Below are 21,470 nucleotides of genomic sequence, written 5' to 3' on the forward strand. Positions count from 1 at the left end.
ATCGAGCATAAAGGAAGGATTTTTGAAAAATCATTCTCTAAGCGGGCAAAACTGTAGCTCAGGAGTCAATTTGTAAGGAAGATCGTCAATATTAAAGATATACAAATAGAAATTTATGTCTAAACTTCTATTTATAAATAAAAGTAAAAAGTCAGTATTAAAAATTTAGTATTCAGGTATTTTTATAGTAAAAATTTGCTGACTACTTACAATGTTACAAACATTTAATATTCAAAGGATCACACTTGTAAATATCGAATGTTTTAATTACTTTTTACTACAAGTTTTTGTTGAAAAAATGAAAGTATATACGTTTATAAAGTTTTCAATTTCTATTTATCTAAATTTTGTATAAGGATAAAATTATAATAGAGGAGGGTTCTATCAGTCAAAGTAAGACCTATGCGTTGCTATAGTTACCAGACGCCGCAGTACTTCTGCCCGCCCTCCGCAGTAAGCTCCCGCATTTCATTCAGTACGGACATATTATTCGATGCGCTTTGAAGTCCCTCGATGTTATTTTAAATTTTATCAATAAAATATATTTAAAAAAAAAACTTTATGAATTAAAAAATATAGGTACATACTTTTTTGAATTAAAAAATAAATTAATTTATTATTAGTTGCAATGTTTCAAACAGGACGCGTAAGTTTAAACGGTCGACTTTGGATGCAGTTGTTGTGTTATTCTGTGATGGTCCACAGTGTGCTGTGTTAGTGAGCCATGAGGCTTTTTTCCGTACATTTATTGTGTGTGTTCTCACAGCCATGACGTCACAGGAGCGTAACAACATTTTCTCCGACGATGACGAGGATTTGGTGAGATTTCGCGCTATGATTATGTAAGCAGGTGTATTAAGTTTTGGGTCCGGTCCAAGAGCCCGCTGTTACATAAACTACATCTGCAGTACTCGGTGGAGTTAATATTTTAATACATTAAGCTGATGCTGCGATTTTAGGATTGTATTAGCATAATTTTCAATACGTAAAAAAAAAAAAACTCACTTTCTTTAGTCAGTTTAACTTCAAAACATTTATAATAATGTTACCGTGATCGTTTAGTTTATAAAAATCTTGAATACTTATTAATTTTAATTTACACACATATTTCAGCTGCAAAAAAATTAAGCAGGTAAATTGTTGACACTACTCATAAATGTGGTAAGATAGTTCAGCGACAGGAACACGTGCATCTTAACAGAATTGTGGGTACAAACCCTCGGACCCCGAATTTGTATGTTCTTATTTTGGGTTTTTAATTCATCTCCTGCTTGGCGCAAAGGAAAACATCTTCAGAAAGCGTGCAAATGGTGATTCTGAAACATGCATGTAATCTGTTCCAAACCTTCTCAAGAGGAGGGAAAGAATGTTTATGGGCTTAACTTTACTTCTACTTTAACGATCCACCCCGGCGTCGCACGGTTACAATTTATTAATAAAAAAAAAATGATATAAATATAATTTATAACTCCTATAGCACTCCAATAAAGTAACAATAAAGTAGCTTCCTACCAGTGAAAACATTTTTGGAATTGGATTATTCGTTTCGGAGATTAACTTAAAATTACAAACAAATTATTGTTTATATTTATTATTTCAGGTTATTTCAAAAACTCACTGTTATTTTTGTACTCTTAGACAGGATGACTAATGTCCTACGACGATTTCCATTTAATTTGTTTACCTACAAAAAATAACTGTCCTGAGCAGAAATCGAATTTACGATTCTTGGAATATAGATTAACTGTCGCCGAACAGACATCAGTTCATAAAATATTTAATAAATCAATAAAACCATAATGACATTCGACTACGTATTTGTGATAATAACACTACACGTATAAAGTATGAACTAAATGAAAATTACTCTGATAAAGATATAGGTATAATCTTAGATATATTTTTTAATTCTAAATAATACACATAAAATGTAATTTGATGGTGTATTGTATATTACGACCTGAAAGAATAATCACCGATATTTAATTTTTGAAAATATTAAATTTATATTAAGGCTACGTGTAGGTTCAAAACGCGAAATTATCTGCTCACCAATGATTTCTCAATAGAGCCATTGTTTCGGGTGATGTGTGATTCGTTTACGTATTATCCAAAAACGTACACTAAGATTCTAATTTACGGATGGTATTGCCCTAATAGAATAAGTCTCCGTCAACGATGCACACCATGTGCTCGAAGTACTCGAAAAATATTTATTACAGAACGATTTTGATTTTTGTAAAACAACTGAATGTTTTAAGACGTCGTTACAAATGTGGACTTGTTATTAAATATATATTATTTCCTTTTCTGGTGATTAATTATCTGTACTAGTTGAGCACAAAATATTTTGCCAATGTCACGTGTATAATCATGATGAATTGTCAAGCAATAATTAATAATAATAAGATATGAGTATAACATCTATCACGAGGAGTTTAGAGTTTAGTACTTTGAAAAACTGGTCTAAATGAATCACCGTTATTTAGTAATATATAAAAATTAGTAGATAATAATTTACGCCATGCGTATCTTTTTAATTTGTTCGAATTGTGTGCCTTTTATGTACTGTACTCGACTGCATAGAATCAGTAATTCTTTTGTAGCGCGTTACGAGAATATACGATTTTACAACAGGACCCGAGAAAGCGTACGAACGGCACTTAATTTTAAAGGAACGTTTGCGTACAAAATCTTATTACACAATTACTAAGTTAATAAATTATAGCACACCTTGAAAATAAATCATTCGCCTCCTTGATTTCACATCATATTGAATGAAATGATTGTATAGTATTATATGTTTGTCGAGAGGTTCTTTTGCCTCGTATCTTAAGAATAAAATACGATTTCGATTCTAATCCTAATTTAAACCGACTCGTCGTAATATAATGAACATATAATTTATTTTATTAATAATTTTAAAAAATCCGCATAAAAGGTACAGTGACTCGACGCCCAGAAATGCAATTTTTACAGGCGTAGCGGATGAACCTGTACGAAAAAAGTAATTCATTTCTAAAATCCGGATCCGGATTCCGATTTTACAATTTTCCAGATTTTGAAACTGGATTACTCTTTTAGCATAGGTATCTGTTGCGAGTGTAAAAATTGCATTTATTGGCTTACGTGCCACTTTGAGAAATTATATTTATAATTCATTTTGTGTTCAGCCAAGGGAAACCTGAAGCACGTCACGTCTACGTCTACCTTCACCGTGGTGAGCAGGGTGGTGATATAATATCTATTCTTAAAGAAGAGAGGAGGTTTTTTTACAGGAGATAAGATAAATTGGCGGTAGATTCCTTGCACACGCTGCTAGAAGTCTATCTAATTTCTGAAACTTATTTTGAACGAACAACATAAACTTTCTGTTTAAGAAGCAACCTTGTTATGAAATATGAAATTGCCTTATTTTTAAGGGGTGTCTATAAAATTTATTGATTAATTGAACAAACTTTGACCTGTCTTATTTTTCTTATCTGAAATGAATAATGAGATGGTGTAACAGAGAGTATTGCCTGCCTCGTGGGTTTCGTACTTATCTTTTGAGACCCGGCTTTTGAATACTGGACTATTAAAAAAAGTATTGGTTTTTCTGTCAAAAAAATCTTAGTACCCACCCGGAGTTTGAAAGTTGTCCGTGTTTACACTCAATGCAAACTTTCGTGCCTCGGAAAGAATATAAAGCCATTGACCCTGCGCCAGGACTCTCTCCTATCGTGTTGGATTGATCGCGATATAGAATACTCGGTACCTGTAGTCCTTATGTGGCCGTATTTTTTTATTGTAATTCATCTACAGATATGTGGATCTGTATCTCGGGTTACCTTTCATTCTTAATTGTTCTTGGATTTGCTCCAAATGTCAATAGACGGCTGTAAGGACTCCAATAAGAATAAGCATTGATGTTACACAACATTATAATATCGAATTTCATGTAAAACCTCATTGTTAAAAATCATTGATGCTTGTCTATGAAAATTTTGGTTATTATTAAAAACCTATTTTGTCTAGGTGTGCTAAAAAGTCAATTGAACATAGTTTTTATTTTTGTGCATAGCACATGTTAATGATATTCCTTAATTTTTCATTAAAAAAATGCTTACAATACTATTATAAGCAGATTATACCCCTGAGCTGGTTTGACTTTAATTATTCTAATTAAATCAAATGAAATCAATTTTCTATATCCAATATAGAACACATTACAGTAACAGTAACAGTGACTGTTACTGTAATGTGTTCTATATTGAATATAAAAAATTGTCAAATAAAAAATAACCACAAGTTCGGAAAAGAAAATAATCTAACCTGATGAACCGATAAAAGTCATTTAACTCAATTCTAAAAAAAATATCGTTCGTAAGAAGACACTTTTACAGAAATCCGAATAGATTGAAACAAACACATTTGCGTGAGTAACTCCAATAAATACAAACGCTTCAATTGTTTGCACAAATACTTATATTCCAATTATTTTTAGATAATCTCACTATTTTATGTTGATATTAAAGAAATAAAAAAATTGCTTCACCTAAGCACCGATCAGGACATTAATGAATTAAAAAAACAGGCTTGCTTCAATAAAACCTTAAAGCATGTAAATGAGTTATGATCTTCCATTATATTGGCATACTTACATAAGTTAAGGACATCATAATAAATGTATTAAAAAAGCGATAAAAAATATGTCTCTCTTTATGCAACATAAAACAGAATTTAAGGAGAATAATGCTGGACGAAAAATCCTCTCCAAGCACCTTGTAAAAATAAAAGTAATACTCAAGACCTTTGTGCCTTTTTACCTACGCACAAACAGTTAACATGCGAATGAAACTTAGACCTTATTGTATATAATACAGAGTTGGTTATGTAATAAAAATATTATGCTGTGGTCGTCATCACCCACGCTGTCGGCTTCAGCCCCTGTAATATTAACGCGCTAACTAAGGTACGGTCGGGTGCGGAGTCGAGTGGTGAAGTTTGTAATACTTGCGTTTCGTCTATGCGGGGATCCTAAAAACTTTTTATGGCCAAATTAAATTTGCCAGCTACCAGCGAAATTTCCACAACAATAAAGTTGATATGTACTGAATATTTAATATTCGTAAACATGTTTTTATTATATTAAACTTCAGCCTAATATGTTCAGCTTTCTGTGTTAATATTTATTTATTCAAAAGTTTAAAGCCTAGCACGGTTTAATGTTTATCCAACGTTATTGGATGGATATTGGCCACAAAATATATCATATTTATAGGATCAAAGCGCAACGACTACAGCAAAATAAACGAATAAAAAAAAGACACTACGTAGTCTAGAAGGTATTTTTTTATTTTTCTTTGACAGAGGTGCAAGTAAAAGCAATGCTTCAAAATTGTCATTTTGTGATTCTTATAAAAGTGTAAGTTATTTATTGATGCCAATAAAAAAGTAATATGGCGGCCGTTAAGACAACAGCATTATGGCGATATAGTTGAAATTGTTTCATTAATAGCTGTAAAGAACTGTTTGCCAACAACTATTTTTTTATAACTATTTCACTGTAGAATTGAATAATACATTTTTTTATCTTCCTTTTTTCTTTTTATTGATAGTGTACGTGTTATTGTTTGCGTTTTCAGAGCGATATATTTTGTTTTTCGCTACAAAAAAATATTAAAGCGATCCCTCGAACAGGAAAAAGGAATAACATTAAAGATAAAAAAGGCATAAAATAAATGGGGGTTTTCTTACAACAAAACGCTTGCCTTTATACATCAAAGTAGATACATTATACTGGCAGTAAATAAAGGTTGGCTATGGTAAAAACAGATGATATAGGTGTTTTTGTTTTTTTTTTCCTTAATTAAAAAATAATATATTATTGTAAATATATTCGGTTAGTGAAATCTTTATATATATTTTTTCCGTTTTATGAATATTATTTATCCATTTTATTACCCGTTTCGATTTCATATGTTATTCAGAGAAACAAAAATCTCGTTAAAAAAATTATAACGCACGCATGAAATATTTAAAATTTTAATTAAGATAGTCAAAATTTGTTTGTTAAGATTTTAGTTAAACACCAAACGTCAAAAGCACAATCCAAGTAGGATTTGAATAGAGATTAGTGCGTGGGTAACACATACATGTGTACCTATGTCAGCAAGCCGTGTCGTGGATGATAACTGATAATGATCGAGAAGAAAATAACTTGTCTTATAAATAAATAAATATAAATATATAAATAAATAAATAAATATAAATAAATATTGGACAACATCACATACATTACTCTGATCCCATTGTAAGTAGCTAAAGCACTTGTGTTATGGAAGATCAGAAGTAACGACGGTACCACAAACACCCAGACCCGAGACAAAATAGAAAACTAATGAACTTTTTCTACATCGACTCGGCCGGGAATCGAACCCGGGACCTCGGAGTGGCGTACCCATGAAAACCGGTGTACACACTACTCGACCACGGAGGTCGTCAAAATATGCTAAGCAATTACCGTAGCTTGCGAAATAATTTGAAACATCTATCGAATCCTCTTGATCTTCGAACTTTTAAAGAGAAAAGAAAGATTTCTACTGCAGATTGCATTTTTATAATTATTTATAACAAGTTATATTTTAAATGGTCGGTCAGTAGAGGCGGTTAAAAGGTTCCCGTTCGTAGCTAGTATTTGTTCAGTTTGTTCAGTTGAGGTAAAGACTTGGGGGTCAGATTTTGCGTTACTGTTATTGCAAGATTTCTTCAATTTGGTAGAGTTAGACAACACAGACCGCTATTCGATCTTATTATAAATAATATCACAAAATAATTCGAATTAGAAATCAAATTCTATCGTAAAAATAACTATTCCAAACGTATACGTATACCTATGCCTCGCTTTGAATTGCATTTTGCCTTGCAACAGATCCCTATCATAAATTTGGTTTTGTCAGCCAGCTTCGCTCCCGCCACAGTTAATAAAGGTTCGCCTTAACGAATATCAAGGAGGACATAACGTAAGTACCTCATGAACCTTAAGATTACAATGTACCGTGGTATACTTAGAAATGAAATATAGATACATGTTTATATTATATAATATTGCAAAAGAGAAGGGCAAAGTATAATTAAAAAGAACTTGGTTGTTTGTTACTTCCAAATAAATTGTTCAAAAAAGCGAGAGATCAATCTTTTCTAATTACTTTCCTTCTACAATTATTATTTAATAAATAAGTAGAAGTAGAAATAAATATGTTTCTATTTTTGATTACAAACATTTTTATGAAAATTACTAAATAGTTAAAAATGAGATATGTATTTATTACTTACATGAAATGATGCATAGTCTTTACAATTTGTAATATACAAAAGTAGTTTGCACTCTGCGATTCGTTCATGACGCCATTTTGTTTTCATTTGTCTCACTAAGGTAGGAGTGACGTCAAGCGACCATTGTTTAATTGAAAAATAAAAAAATGATATTAGGAGAAACTCTACTTATTATATATATATAACATATTAATTACATATATTAAACATTCATGTAGGTATTTTGTATGCCAGTTTTGCTTCAAAATAACTTATCAGAGAATATTGAAATCCCAAAAATGATCCGTATCTATATTATCATTATTACTGGGAATTAACCTTGCACATTGAAATATCAAAATTTGCTTTACTTTTATTTATTTATTAAATATTAAACAAAGATATAAATTTTCGTCAAAACGACGAGTCAACTCGGTGCAAACAATAGCAAAGAATAATATAACATAATTAATAAAAAAAAAACTCTTTAATTAAAACGTTCACATTCAAAGTAACTTCATTCATAGGATCTAATGAATAGGGTAGAAAATCGAATCCAATTGATTGCACCTTTCTATCTATAAAACAACTAACAACAGTTCATATTTTTAAAACAAAGTCTTTTACAAACATAGCGATTCTACAGATACTTTACAAAATAAGTATATAACATCTTTGTTCGTTCACACGAGGGGAATTATAAAAAAATATGCATATGAAAATTCAGCGATGTAAGCCCGGGTTTTAACCCGCAATCATCGTTTATGGTGCAAGTGTTCTAACCACTGGACAATCTAAGTTCATTATAAATGTACTCTAATAATTGTAACTAGCAGTTTTCATTTCATTAATTTTCCGGGATCAAAATCAAATCAAAAGCAAAATATAAACTATATCATGCAAGATATTCATGTTGATTCGTTGCTACGCGATAGAAGGAAAATTCAACAAACTCACTTTGTCGTTTTTCGAATTAGTAGAGATCAATCTATATTGAATAGCTATTATTTGCATGGGATATTTATTATTATTGATTAAAATCTATTTTTTTAATTCGGTTAATGCCAAAGGTCGATAACTATGGTAAAGATTTTTTTACTTTTTATTTCTTATAATTATTTTTTTACCTCGTGTTCAATGTACAAATATTAAAATAGATTATCGATATATTTAAATAATGGTAACTGATGGCAAGCGAGCAACACCGCTCATTGAATGGGCGCTGTAAAATATATTAATCATTCCTTACTAAATCTCGAAAACTAAGATGTTATGTTCCCGGTAGGATAAGTAATGAGTGGTTGGTTCTTACCCAGACGGATTCGAGCAAGGCCCAGCTACCAAGAAAATACAAGTTACATATAAATATTATAAAAACCTAATTTAAAATATTGTTATCAAACTACCATATGCCCTGTATCATTCTATGATGTCACAAATAAACGAAGCGAGCATTTTCCAATAGGCGAGCTAGAACAATAGTTCGGCTCATGCATGCCCGCACACATTCGCATTGGATGAACACGAAAACTTTAAAGTGCTGATGAAACAAGAACATCGTCGCTTCCACTCGGATGAAATATTCGATGGTTATGATACATGATATTTTTTTTTATTATTTACTAATTCTATTTACGCTAAGCAATAAAATTGCTGATAATACGTTAACAGTAATACAAAATATACGTTGGAGAAAGGATCGATAAAATAGTAGCGAGCTGTTCTATTAAAAGGTAAAAGGAACTTAATCCATCACCCATTTATTTGTTCAATGAAGAGCGTAGCAAGATGAGAACTTATTATACCTACTCCATTTTAATTTCAGAGCTATGTACAATCATCGCCAGATTAAATAATTGAATAGATTTTACTTCACTATCGTCATTTAAACATATATGGATGTTCAGTTTTATCGAAGTTGTCTTACGATGCATCCTTTTGTGCAAGTCGAAGTGATGAAAGAAAATGCTTAAATTATATTAGTGCTCAAATATGTGAAAAGGTATTTATTTTTGAGTAAAAAATATCTTAAAGTATTATATATTGCATTTTTTTGTCCTCATTGCGTAAACCCGTTTTCACTTCATGTGACATGTAGGGGTATTACGGCTCAACGGCGAAGAGTGTCGGAATACCCACTGAAAAAGCAGCAGTACCTACTTCGTGTCTTTGGAAATATCACAGGATCGCTTTTGCTTGCTACATCACAATCGGATACAAGATAGTCTCATTACAATGGGATGGTTTAATGATGAATAGACTACAAACATACATACATTAGCACGAGGCGAGATGGCCCAGTGGTTAGAACGCGTGCATCTTAACCGATGATTTCGGGTTCAAACCCAGGCAGGCACCACTGAATTTTCATGTGCTTAATTTGTGTTTATAATTCATCTCGTGCTCGGCGGTGAAGGAAAACATCGTGAGGAAACCTGCATGTGTCTAATTTCAACGAAATTCTGCCACATGTGTATTCCACCAACCCGCATTCGAGCAGCGTGGTGGAATATGCTCCAAAACCTTCTCAAAGGAAGAGGAGGCCTTTAGCCCAGCAGTGGGAAATTTACAAACATACAAAGATACATTTTTTATTTTAACTGGCATGTGATTACATTTTTTATTACTATTGACTATAAAATAAGAGTTTATGTTGTTTGAACAGAAATATACATAACTATTAATCATAAAATGAAACAAATGGAACTTACAATTAATTATAAATGAATTTAAATAGGAAACTGTTCGCGTGTAATTTGGCTTATTATAAAATGAATCTGGTGTCATTGGGAATTTGCCCACTATTGATAAATTTCCAATTGCGGTTTAATCATTATTAAATGATTTATAGTGTTGTACAATTAAAACGGCTTTCATAAATGTACGTACATTTTTTACGCAAAGATATTTAATAATATAATAAATACTGAATTATTAATAACATTTTTTACATATTATATTAAAAATGAAATGTTTCTTTTTGAGAGCTTGTATTTCAATCACGTTCAAGCAACTAGAAGTATTTTATAACCCTTATCTACTCATGGGGCTGATTCGGTTCACTAAAAAACACTCATAATTTTTACAATTATTATAATTACAGTCTTAATAAAGATTATGAAACTCGATTGCAAAAAAGTTTTGAGTGTAATATATATTAAAAAAATAATATGATAAAGTTTACGTCAGGTGACACACATTTTTTTAAAATCTAAATTGACGCCTACCTGATTATTCAGCTAACTATTTATTATATAAGAGTATATTTATATAATCGTGAAATCTTGTGACATTCCCTAGTTTATATTACAAATTATTATGATTGAAACTATTAGGGAGCATTATGCTTGAGGCTAGATTGAAATGCTGCTAGCATTCTTGCCACCATTCCACGCGGTCAAGATTTATACAATAACTATTTTTAATATATTTGTATATATATTTAAGCACTTAATGTTATCAATTCTTATGTTAATAAATATTTTACATTCTATAAAAATAAATTTGAATATATAAAATAAAAAAAAACTATGACGAAATAAATTATGAGTGTAAATTCATTTTTTAGTTCATAAAATGTGTCCGATTTTTTATGTTTTTCGCAGATAAAAACAAAACATCATTTTACAAAACATGTACTGAAACTTAAGGGTTCTGGATTTACGTCCGTCTAAAGAGACCTAAAGATCCTATATGGTCGGCCCTTTCACTAAAGACGTCATTAAAAAGGGAACACAATTGAAATAGTGGCTAAGTTTCACAACCTTTACGACTAAGATTGTAAGGAATGTAATGAATTTGGATTTCGTCTTCGCGTTTGCGGGCTATCTGGTTTAGGTTAATTTGTCCGAATATATTATACTATATGGATTGTTCACAATAGAATTGTTGACTATAGAATACAAGGACAACGGCGTTCATATTTAAAAACGTGTCATCAGGAATAATGAACTCCAATCTAATCCTAAAATTTAACTATTATACTTTATTATATACCAATTCATCATCAATCAAGTCAAGTCGGGTTGCGATTGTTTTCATATTATTTGTTAAAATTATATGAAAACGAAATACGAATTACGAAATAGTTATTTTATTAGACTAAACCAAGACTACATGGGACTTGAGGCACGTTATCATAAATACAACAATGAATAAAATAAAAAAAATAAAAACAATAGAATGCCACAAACAATTATAACTTTTTGCAAACTTACAACAAAACAAACGAGTAACTAAAAGTTTTTACGAGCATATAAATCGCCAAACAAGAGCGGATACGTAAAATACGCCACAAATCGTATAGGTAACTTGATAATACAGTATTTTTTTGGAGGAGTAAGTTTGGAAGAGAATTTGTACTTTGTACGCAATTAAAACTATATATTTGGACTTTGTTTTGTTTTTTTTTAAATAATAATGCATGTCCTAAGTACCGATTATTAAAACAGCAATTAGTTTATCTTTTAAATATATCAAGTGTATATTATAATTAATGTAATTTGGCATTTCATCTAAGTAATATACAATAATATTTTATATGGTTTTTTGTGATACTTTTCGGATAGGCACTTCTAGATCAAGTCCAATTTTATGTAAGTTAGAGTGAGACAAAAAACATACATATAGTGGAAATATCGTTCAAGATGATTGATATTTTACGACAGAACCTCGATGAACTTCACGAAAAATATAATGTTTCATGTGTTTGTTTTTGTGATATCATTAAAAAAAATAGAAAGTATTATTAACTTTTATAATTTGAAATATACATAGTTTTGTTTTGTAATTGATTTCTTCCTTGGTTGACACTGTAGTCTCTTTTTGTTTTTTTTTGTTATTACATGATGAGTTAGCCTGTAAAAGTTATATATAAAACTAGATTCTTTGTATATCATGTTGGCTTACCTAATAATAAAAAAAAATACCATGAATACACAATTGGATTTAGCGCAAAATAATGGCATAGCTTTTTCTGATGATCGTGTAATTTCCTACAAGATTTTTACAATACGCTCATTAGTTAGAATGCAGTAATATTCTAAATTTTAAAAATAAATATATTATTTGAATGGGAAATTAAAAATTATGAAAGGCAACTAATAATATAACGAGCGGAAGGATTTTCTTTTTTACACATATAATATATTCATACTGCTATACGAGGCTAAGATTATTTTATTATCTTTGTAAAGCCTTTACGTTTAGTAACCTAGTTTTCACACCGACTTCTATAGAGTTTGTGATTCTTATTAAAACAGGGCTGTATTTTAAATATACTGCGAAGAGAATAAATGATTTTTATAATATCTGACGCAAGGAAAATAATAAATTCTGTGAAATAATCAATAAATTTGAACCATGTATTTAGTAGACATAGGAAAATTCTTTCTCTGGTTACTGTCTCAAATTACCATCTCGACGTACTTACCCTTTTCTCATCTTGTTTTTCATCTTCATCAGGTTATATAATAGCAATCAGTAATAACAACAACTATACTTACTATAAAGTTATACCAAAATACGGATACATATTAGTTCGGTTGTTTAGTTAGAATAAAACTTTACTAAGTAAGCGTGGGTTTTGTGCGAGCCCCTCTGGGTAGATAGCACCTGCTCATCAGATATTCTACCGCGAAATAGTGGACTTTATTGATTTATTTAAATTGTACTTTACTGACATATTCTGTAATTAAAATGATGGATAAGAGAAACAACTGAGTTTCTTGCCGGTTCTTCTCGGTAGAATCTTCTTTCCAAACCGGCGGTAGATTTACTTTTAATTCAACAATGTAACTTTATGAGCCTATTTGAATAAAAATATTTTTATTACTTAATATTTTCTATATTTTCTAAATTATAAACATATAATTTAAGATTAATTCGTAACGGATAAGCTTTTATCTTAATATCTAAAAGTAAAACATTCTCTTTGTTGAAATTAAAACAAAGCAAAACGTAATAATCCCTTTTTGCGTTGAAAATAAATGAAAACATCACGAATCCCTAGCGTCTTGACAGGATTATAATGAGAGCCTTAATTCAGTCTCCTGTAGACTCCCTAAATCACTTAAGTGTTTTATAAGGTAGAGAAATAAACAAAAAATAATTCCATTTGTACAAATTAAGACTGCAATGAAAATGTCTAGTTTTAATAACTTGCAAATTAAAAAGGTTTCATTTGTGTTCATTCTTTGCTTATTTTTATCAAATCTCGAGATATAAAACAGTATCATTCAATCTTTAGATTATTTTTATAGAAGATAAATTGATCTAGTGGCTAGATTATTAGGCTGCAGATGAAGTCGTAAGTTCAAATCTCGGGTCAAGCTTTAAAAAGGTTTTCTGTCAATACATTATTATCAGCTTGTTAGGAAGTGTTCACTTGTCCAGACGTTAGAAACTAAATCCGTAGGTCATTGAACTTATTTGAATTGAACTCTTTTCCGTCGTAACAGATTGCCAGCCCAATCATGCGAGTAAGAGAAAAATAAAAATAGCACCTTTGATTTCTCTAATGGTTGTGCAGTATAATATCTCCTAGAGTTGGCACAGTCTCCGTTCAGATTGGATGGGAAAGGTAGCCGGTGCTATGCACAGATTGCAACTCGGGGGACCGAGGGAGGAAGTTCGTCGTCGCTATGTCGGTGTCGTTCGGTCGATGGCCCTCTACGGGGCACCCGTTTGGTCACAAAGACTATCAGGCGTTCGCTGGTGTAGGACTAAGATCCAAAGTTCGAAGCGGAGAGTGGCCATCCGCATAGTGCGAGGAGGGGGAGGTGCGATATCACCTTCGCCCCTGAGGAGAACTCTGCCGAGCCACGAACGACGGGAGGGGCCGCGCATACATTACATCAGTATGATGACGATGGTTCTAATGGGTAGGAATCCCACATAAACTGGTTCACAAGGAGCCCGGGTACCTTTCTGAAAGTATTCACTGCGTGAAAAAAATCTCCGTTGAGAAAGTAGTTGCTCGGCCTTTTGGCAAAGATCAAAGTGTTATCTGTGTGTTTAGATTAATAGCTGAAAATCTCCGTTGATTGAAGCCGTGGCCCGTTCAGGACAAGGACGCCAATATATCGAATAATAATATAAAAGAAATATTAAATGTTTACATTCAAGCTTTACAATTTAAATCTTATAGTTTTCTTCTTAATGCATGTAGATTGCCTTTACTAAAGGAATAACTTTCCTATTCCAATCGAGAATAAATTTTCAAAAAAGGGAACATTTAAATAGAGATTAATTTCTAATGCATATACAGACAGATATAGAACAAATACAAAGTGTATACTACTAATTATTGAAATAATATACTTATAAAAACCGCAAAGCATTAGTCTATTAACGTATTAAAAAAAATAACAACCTAAAACAAAGCCAATATCAAGTAACAAGAAAAAGAATGAATACAGTTTTCTTTAATACCCATTAAGCGTTATTACTTAAGCATAACGTACCTACAGGTGGCATAATTAAAAAAAAAAAGTATAACGCCACGAGGCACGAAGGTAAATGTCCGAAGGAGATTTTTGACATTGAACAATAATTAGACCATTTAAAAAATACACGCATAAAATTGCTTATTAATCTTTATCTTAAATCGGTTTTTAAAGTTACTCGACTGCGATGTTACGCGATTGAGTTCCTACAGAAAAGCTTGCTGATGCTAATGTTACGTACATACATGCATGTTTGAATGACGTGTAGTTTAATATATAATATTCATACCCCGGTAAGGATTAATGAACGTTGCCATCGTTTCAGTCAAACGAGGCGAACCGTAATTACCGTGTGTGTCGTAATTTATGACTACCAACCTTAATAGCGCCTTACATGAATAAAACGATAATAACACGAATATCATGACTAATATTTATATTTATAATGCGGTACATATATATATATTTTTTTATAAATCACGAAAGTAATCACTAAGTAAGTATTCGTTTATTTTTTTCTAAATTTAATTCATCTATATGTATATAACATAAGTAAGGTACGGTTTTTCATATTGTGACTTCCTAGGGTTGGCTGGTAGAGAATCGCGTTGGAGATCTTTTTGTACAATAAAGCATAAGAAATCAAAGAAGAAGCCGACTAATCAACAGCATATTTGAACCCGTTTGGTCCTGAAAAATGAAATTCAAATTAAAGTTCCTTATATGACGTAATTAAAAATAGTATGAGTTGAAAGTTTATATGAACATTTATATTTCCTCGACGCCTTGTTGCTTGAAAATTTAAAACTCTTTTCTGTAGGAATTATCTTATAAGTGTTTTAGGATTCAATATCTATTTCTATGGAATGAAAAAGAATGACAAACAGCTAAGTAATATTCTACCAACAACGTAAATTAGGATAACTAATTTTAAAGAACAAGCGATAATAGAAATTTTGTAAAAGTTTACTTCAGTGACACGAGATCGCATCGTTCAATCATATCTTACTTAATCATAAATTACTATAATTAATTTTGGAAACTTATAAATAAATGCGATTTGTTAGAATCGCCCCGTTTGCCTCTTGATAGGAAACAACGTAGGGTTACAATGTAAGGGCCAAAGCCGCAGCGAATAATAAAAGATGAGGAAAACAATTTAGTTCAATTTATTTGAGCGACTGTAAATAAAATTACCATTTTGATTGTACGATATCAGATATATTATACAATGTTTGACGATATCGATTTTAAGCTTTTAATTACAATAATATAAGTTTTATAGGTTATAACAATACTAGTAAAAGCATGATAATACGTAATTTTATCAGTGTCAATAATTAACAATTCTATCGATACGATAAACTCTAATTGTTTTGTATGCATAATCCCCACTTTATAGGTAGGTTTTAGATGGAAGCGTTGATGGGAAAATAAGTGAATGAGTACATTGATGGACGGGCGTAAAGGTAGACGGATTTATATGCAGTGTAGTGTAGTGTAGGAGGGTGGATAGGCTGATAAGTGGACTATATTCTTAAGAATAGGTAAATGGTTAAGTTATAGACTAGATAAACGACCCACCTAGGATAAGTGAATGGATCATTTGATTTTTTCGTGGAAATTATTAATAATAACATAAGATTATATCATAAGAAACATCGTGAGGAAACCTGCATGTGTCTAATTTCAATGAAATTCTGCCACATGTGTATTACCAACACGCTCAAAGGAGGAGGCCTTAGCTCAGCAGTGGGAGTTACAGGATTTTACTTTAAGATTATATTATAATTAAGAGTACGCTCATACCAGTACGTGTGTAAGTAAATATATTGGTCTCAAGCGCGAAGCGTATATATAACTATACTCGTAAAACCTTATTCCATTCTATCGCAGGCGAAGCCGTGACTTGGAAAAAGCCAATAATTTAATAATTATGACCCAGCAGATTTTCTCTCAATAATACAGAAAAAATAATTTAAAAAAAAATACATACGTCTCAATAAAAAAATAAACTCTCACTCACTCGATTATTACTCTGATTTTCAGTGGCCTACACTGACTAATGACAAAATCAGACAGTCGCGTACGCGCCTATTATACAACTATATTTAATTAAATAGTGAATATATCAAGCTTGTATAACTCCGACGTTGATCTAGCAACCAGCTTATAAAACTGCAGATCCTGAAGTCGCGAGTATAAATCAATGGGTCAATTAAACAAAAACTCCAACTCGGGCCAATAGAGATATATTCAGTTTTCCTGTCAATAAATTCTCACTAGAATATCTTAAAAGTTAGTACTGTTTACACTCCTGTCCCAGCAAGTACGTAAAGCCGTCGTGATATTCTGCCTATATCATATCGGATTACTGTTCCATCAGATTATGCGAGAGGGAGTTGGGAGTGCGCTTGTTTACATACACTAAAATAACCAAACTACTCTGTTGGTTAGTTTCGTGTGACTGAAAACTATCGAATAGACATTATGATTATGTTAGATAAGAAACCGTAAGTGTCTCCCTAGTTGGCAAAGATCTACTTAACTCTTAAGGAGAAGTTATAAAACTAACGTTGATACCAAGATACACGTACGTTTCAAAGTTTCTTCCAACCGATGCGCTTTCCTTACAATTTCCTTCTCAGCCGAGCACGAGATGAATAAATGAATTAGCATTGATTGAGCAGCTGAAATTTCAGTAGTGTGTTTGCCCGGATTTGAACCGGTTAGTTATAATTTTTCAATTTTGAGGATTTTGTGTAGCAACCTGTTTTAAATGAAGAAAATAGTACGGAAGTCTTAACCATGTGTTAACTTTGTTGGTATATTAGATTGCAGTTTGATATTAGACTCTTTGAATTCGGCTGAATATAGTAGAAAATAATATATTTTATTTTTATAATAAATGGATGACAGATTTGTAGAAAAGACCAATGAATGCCCATATGTTAATAGTTGAGATGAATGCGTGCTTAGAATTTAAAAATATAAATGAAACTATATTAAATATTCTTACTAAATAACTGAGTCATACTCAATTATTAGTGAAGACCATGTAGAAATAAAGATAATATTTTATTTTGAACATATTGCGTTTATAATAAGTTATCTATACTAATATTATAAAGAGAAAACTTTGTTTGTTTGGTTGTAATGAATAGGCTCAAAACTAGTGGACCGATTTAAAAAAATCTTTCAGCATTCGAAAGCTACATTATCCACGAGTAACATAGGCTAAATTCTATTTTGAAAAAAAAAAGGGTTCTGTAAGATATTTGGGTTTTTCGGATTCAAGGTGTAAAAAATCAACCAAAAAAGTTACTTATTTTGCGTACGCTGCTTAAACTATAAAAGATAGAACCATAAAATGTTCAAATTAATTGTAGATCTTATAAATATCTATAAAAAAGTCTGCGACACTCTATACCTATCTATGTCGAGTGAGGCGCAACAACCATTTTTTTATTTAAAAATCTTGAATTTTTTTTGGACTACATTCAAATGTATTTATTTTACTAATGCTATTAATCCTTATCAAAATAATTTCTCCCAGGCATGAAACAGTCAAGGAAATAAACAATTATGCAGAAAGTACCGGGTAAAATCTTAATCTAAAAGTTAAGTGCTATAAATCCATAGACACCGTCACTAACATCGAGGACGCAGTGAACTACCCCCAGGAATTTTTAAATTCTCTGAACCCCGCTGGGCTACCACCTCATTAACTGTCGTTAAAAGTTGGCACGCCGATAATGCTTCTCAGAAATTTAAGCCCCCCAACATGTGTAATGGCACAAGACTACTTATAAAGGAGCTAAAAGATAATTTAATAGTAGCGAAGATTATTATCACCGGCCCTGCTGCTGGTGAATTAGCTCATATACCAAGAATACCCATGATTCCTACTGATTTTCCTATACCCTTCAAAAGGCTCCAATTTCAAGTAAATATTTCTTTCGCACTAACGATAAAAAATCCCACGGCCAAATATTCAAATTAGTAGGAATTGATTTACGAAAAGAATGTTTTACGCATGGGAAACTTTACGTTGCCCTATCACGGGCTGGGGCTCCCGATCATCAGTATATTTTGTTACCTGAAAATAATTTAACATCAAATGTTGTGTATAGAGAAGCTCTGCAATAATCGCTTTAGTTATCTATCCTAAAACAACAGGTTGCACTCCGGGACTGCCGGCAGAAGTGAAAACTTAGTATTCATTACCTTAAATATTTTCATCATTAATAACTTTAACATCCACATAAAGACAATCTATGCACATTACATTACATTAACAGCCTGTAAATTTCCCACTGCTGGGCTAAGGCCTCCTCTCCCTTCGAGGAGAAGGTATGGAGCATATTCCACCACGCTGCTCCAATGTGGGTTGGTGGAATACACATATGACAGAATTTCGTTGAAATTAGACAAATGCAGGTTTCCTCACGATGTTTTCCTTCACCGCCGAGCACGAGATGAATTATAAACACAAATTAAGCACATGAAAGTTCAGTGGTGCTTGCCTGGGTTTGAACCCGAAATCATCGGTTAAGATGCACGTGTTCTAACCACTGGCTCATCTTGGCTCATCTATGCAGCCTGCGAATAATGACTGTGTCGTCGATGTTAGTGTCGGTGTCTGTGAATTGACCTGGGAATCATTTTGCTGACCGTGTCTTTCCTGGGTAGGCTTTTTGCAGCGGTAACCGATATCCACGCGGGCGGAGCCGCGGGCGACCGCTATTATACATATAAAAATATAATAAGCTTTGAATTTTCCAAAAATATTCAATGTACACCTACAGATTCGGTCGGTAAATAAGTTTACAAAATCAAAAATCAAGTCATAATATAACTATTTACATCGCATCCATGATCTGTATAGTGTTAGAAAGTTTTCATAATTTTCGCAAAGTTTAAAAAATTCATCGTCTTACTTCTATTTATTTAAAAAATATATATTTTGTATCTTTATGGGTTATTTTGATTTCCGTTTGAGATACGCAATCCTGTCACAAATCCGAAATCTACGCGGACGAAGTCTCGAGCAGAAGCTAGTAACGAATATTTAAATAAACCACCTGTATCCGAACCGTTCAATAATTCAAAAAATATAATGTTCATTTACCTATATTTATTGAAATTGTGAATATCTTAATTGTGAATCCCGAGATTTCAAAATATATAAATCCATTTAATTTGGCGTCGAGTCGAGATGTCCAGTAATCATTACATTTGCTATAAGTGATATTTGAAACTGTAGAACAAATCAATACATAGCTTCGTATGTTATAGCCATACTTATATCTTAATACGGACCTGTAAGCCTATTGTTATAAAAAGGTTTCGAAGTTGATAAAAAAATCAATTTTCAGTTTATTTTGAATTCATTTTCTAGCTTATTTTATAATTTATGAATCTTCTATTAGGTACTAGGAGCATTAACATAGTTAATTAAATAATTTTACAATTAATATTCACCGTAAAATTTTATATGCCGTAGATTATAATATGCCTCGCGATATTGTAAAATATTCTGTGCATTGTGAATGGATTCAACTTACAATAAGACTTATAACATTTTTATAGTATGGTTGGGTTAAGTTAGAGTTTTTATTATTTAACTAAAATTTACTTCTATATTAATAATTTACCAAAAAAAATGCATTAAATTATAAGCACTATATTAACGTATTTAGATACAGAGGACACTGCGATTGGCTGTATCTGCCACTATAACCATATGGAACGAAACATAAAAGAATAAAACTGGAGAAATCGGATTAACTGTACAATACTCATAATGAAAAAACAAGGCGAGGGACATGACATATCAATGACTTAAACAAACTAATTGGCGGGATTTTTTTTTACAAGAGAAAATCCAACATCCATTGCTATAAAGCCCAAGAGTTGATTTGAAAGAGTGATTAAAAGTATCATTCGATGGCATTAATGTAGAATCAGATGTTCATTTGCCTTATATGTATGTATAAACTACTAGCAGTTACCCGCGGCTTTGCCCGCGTAGAATATGAATATATTTACAAATTAACTTAAAATATTATGCAAATGTAAGTCCTCTTTGTATACCACATTGGTGTGTATTTCAGCCCTTAGGGTAGAATATCTAGAAACGCTAATATTCGAATCAATTAATTTTTAATCGGTAGCTCAAAAATTAAATTTCGAGCATCGAACTTCAAAATGACAGATTTCCAGACTAACCTGAATACGAAAAGTTAACACCTATTTTTCCCTTTAGGCCAAAAATATCAAGAAACGCTTAAATAGGTATCTACTCGTTTTTAATCAGTCGCCCAAAAATAAAGTTTCAGGCTTCCAATTTCAAAAATGATGGATTTCCAGACTAACCTATATAAGAAATGTCAACCCCTATTAAACCCCTTAGAGCTAGAATATCTAGAAACACTTAAATACATATATAATTATTTTTAATTAGTATCCCAAAAATAAAGTTTCATATTCTTAGCTTAAAAAATTACGACTTCCATAAAAACTTTCAACTTTCCTTATTTCACCCCCTTAGTGGTAGAATATCAAAATACACTTAAATACGCATTTACTCATTTTTAATCAGTATCCTAAAAATAAAGTTTCATGTTTGTAACCTTATTTCACCCCCTCAGTGGTAGATTAATTATCTAGAAACGCTTAAATATGTATCTACTCCATTTTAATCAGTATCCCAAAAATAAAGTTTCA

The 21,470-nt window shown here is 31.6% G+C and overlaps 1 protein-coding gene across 2 annotated transcripts in view; it reads left to right on the forward strand.

Annotated features, from left to right (window-relative positions):
- Window positions 1-473: 473 nt before the first annotated feature.
- The window catches only part of LOC113399651 (transmembrane protein 151B-like), a 57,772-nt gene continuing 36,775 nt past the window's right edge, over window positions 474-21,470 (forward strand). For both annotated transcript variants that reach the window (XM_064217218.1, XM_026638829.2), the window contains exon 1: window positions 474-819. In XM_064217218.1, the coding sequence (XP_064073288.1) occupies window positions 769-819 (51 nt within the window). In that variant the 5' untranslated portion in view covers window positions 474-768. The remainder of the gene's footprint in view (window positions 820-21,470) is intronic.

Source organism: Vanessa tameamea, chromosome 15, assembly GCF_037043105.1.
Source record: "Vanessa tameamea isolate UH-Manoa-2023 chromosome 15, ilVanTame1 primary haplotype, whole genome shotgun sequence".
Taxonomy (NCBI): domain Eukaryota; kingdom Metazoa; phylum Arthropoda; class Insecta; order Lepidoptera; family Nymphalidae; genus Vanessa; species Vanessa tameamea.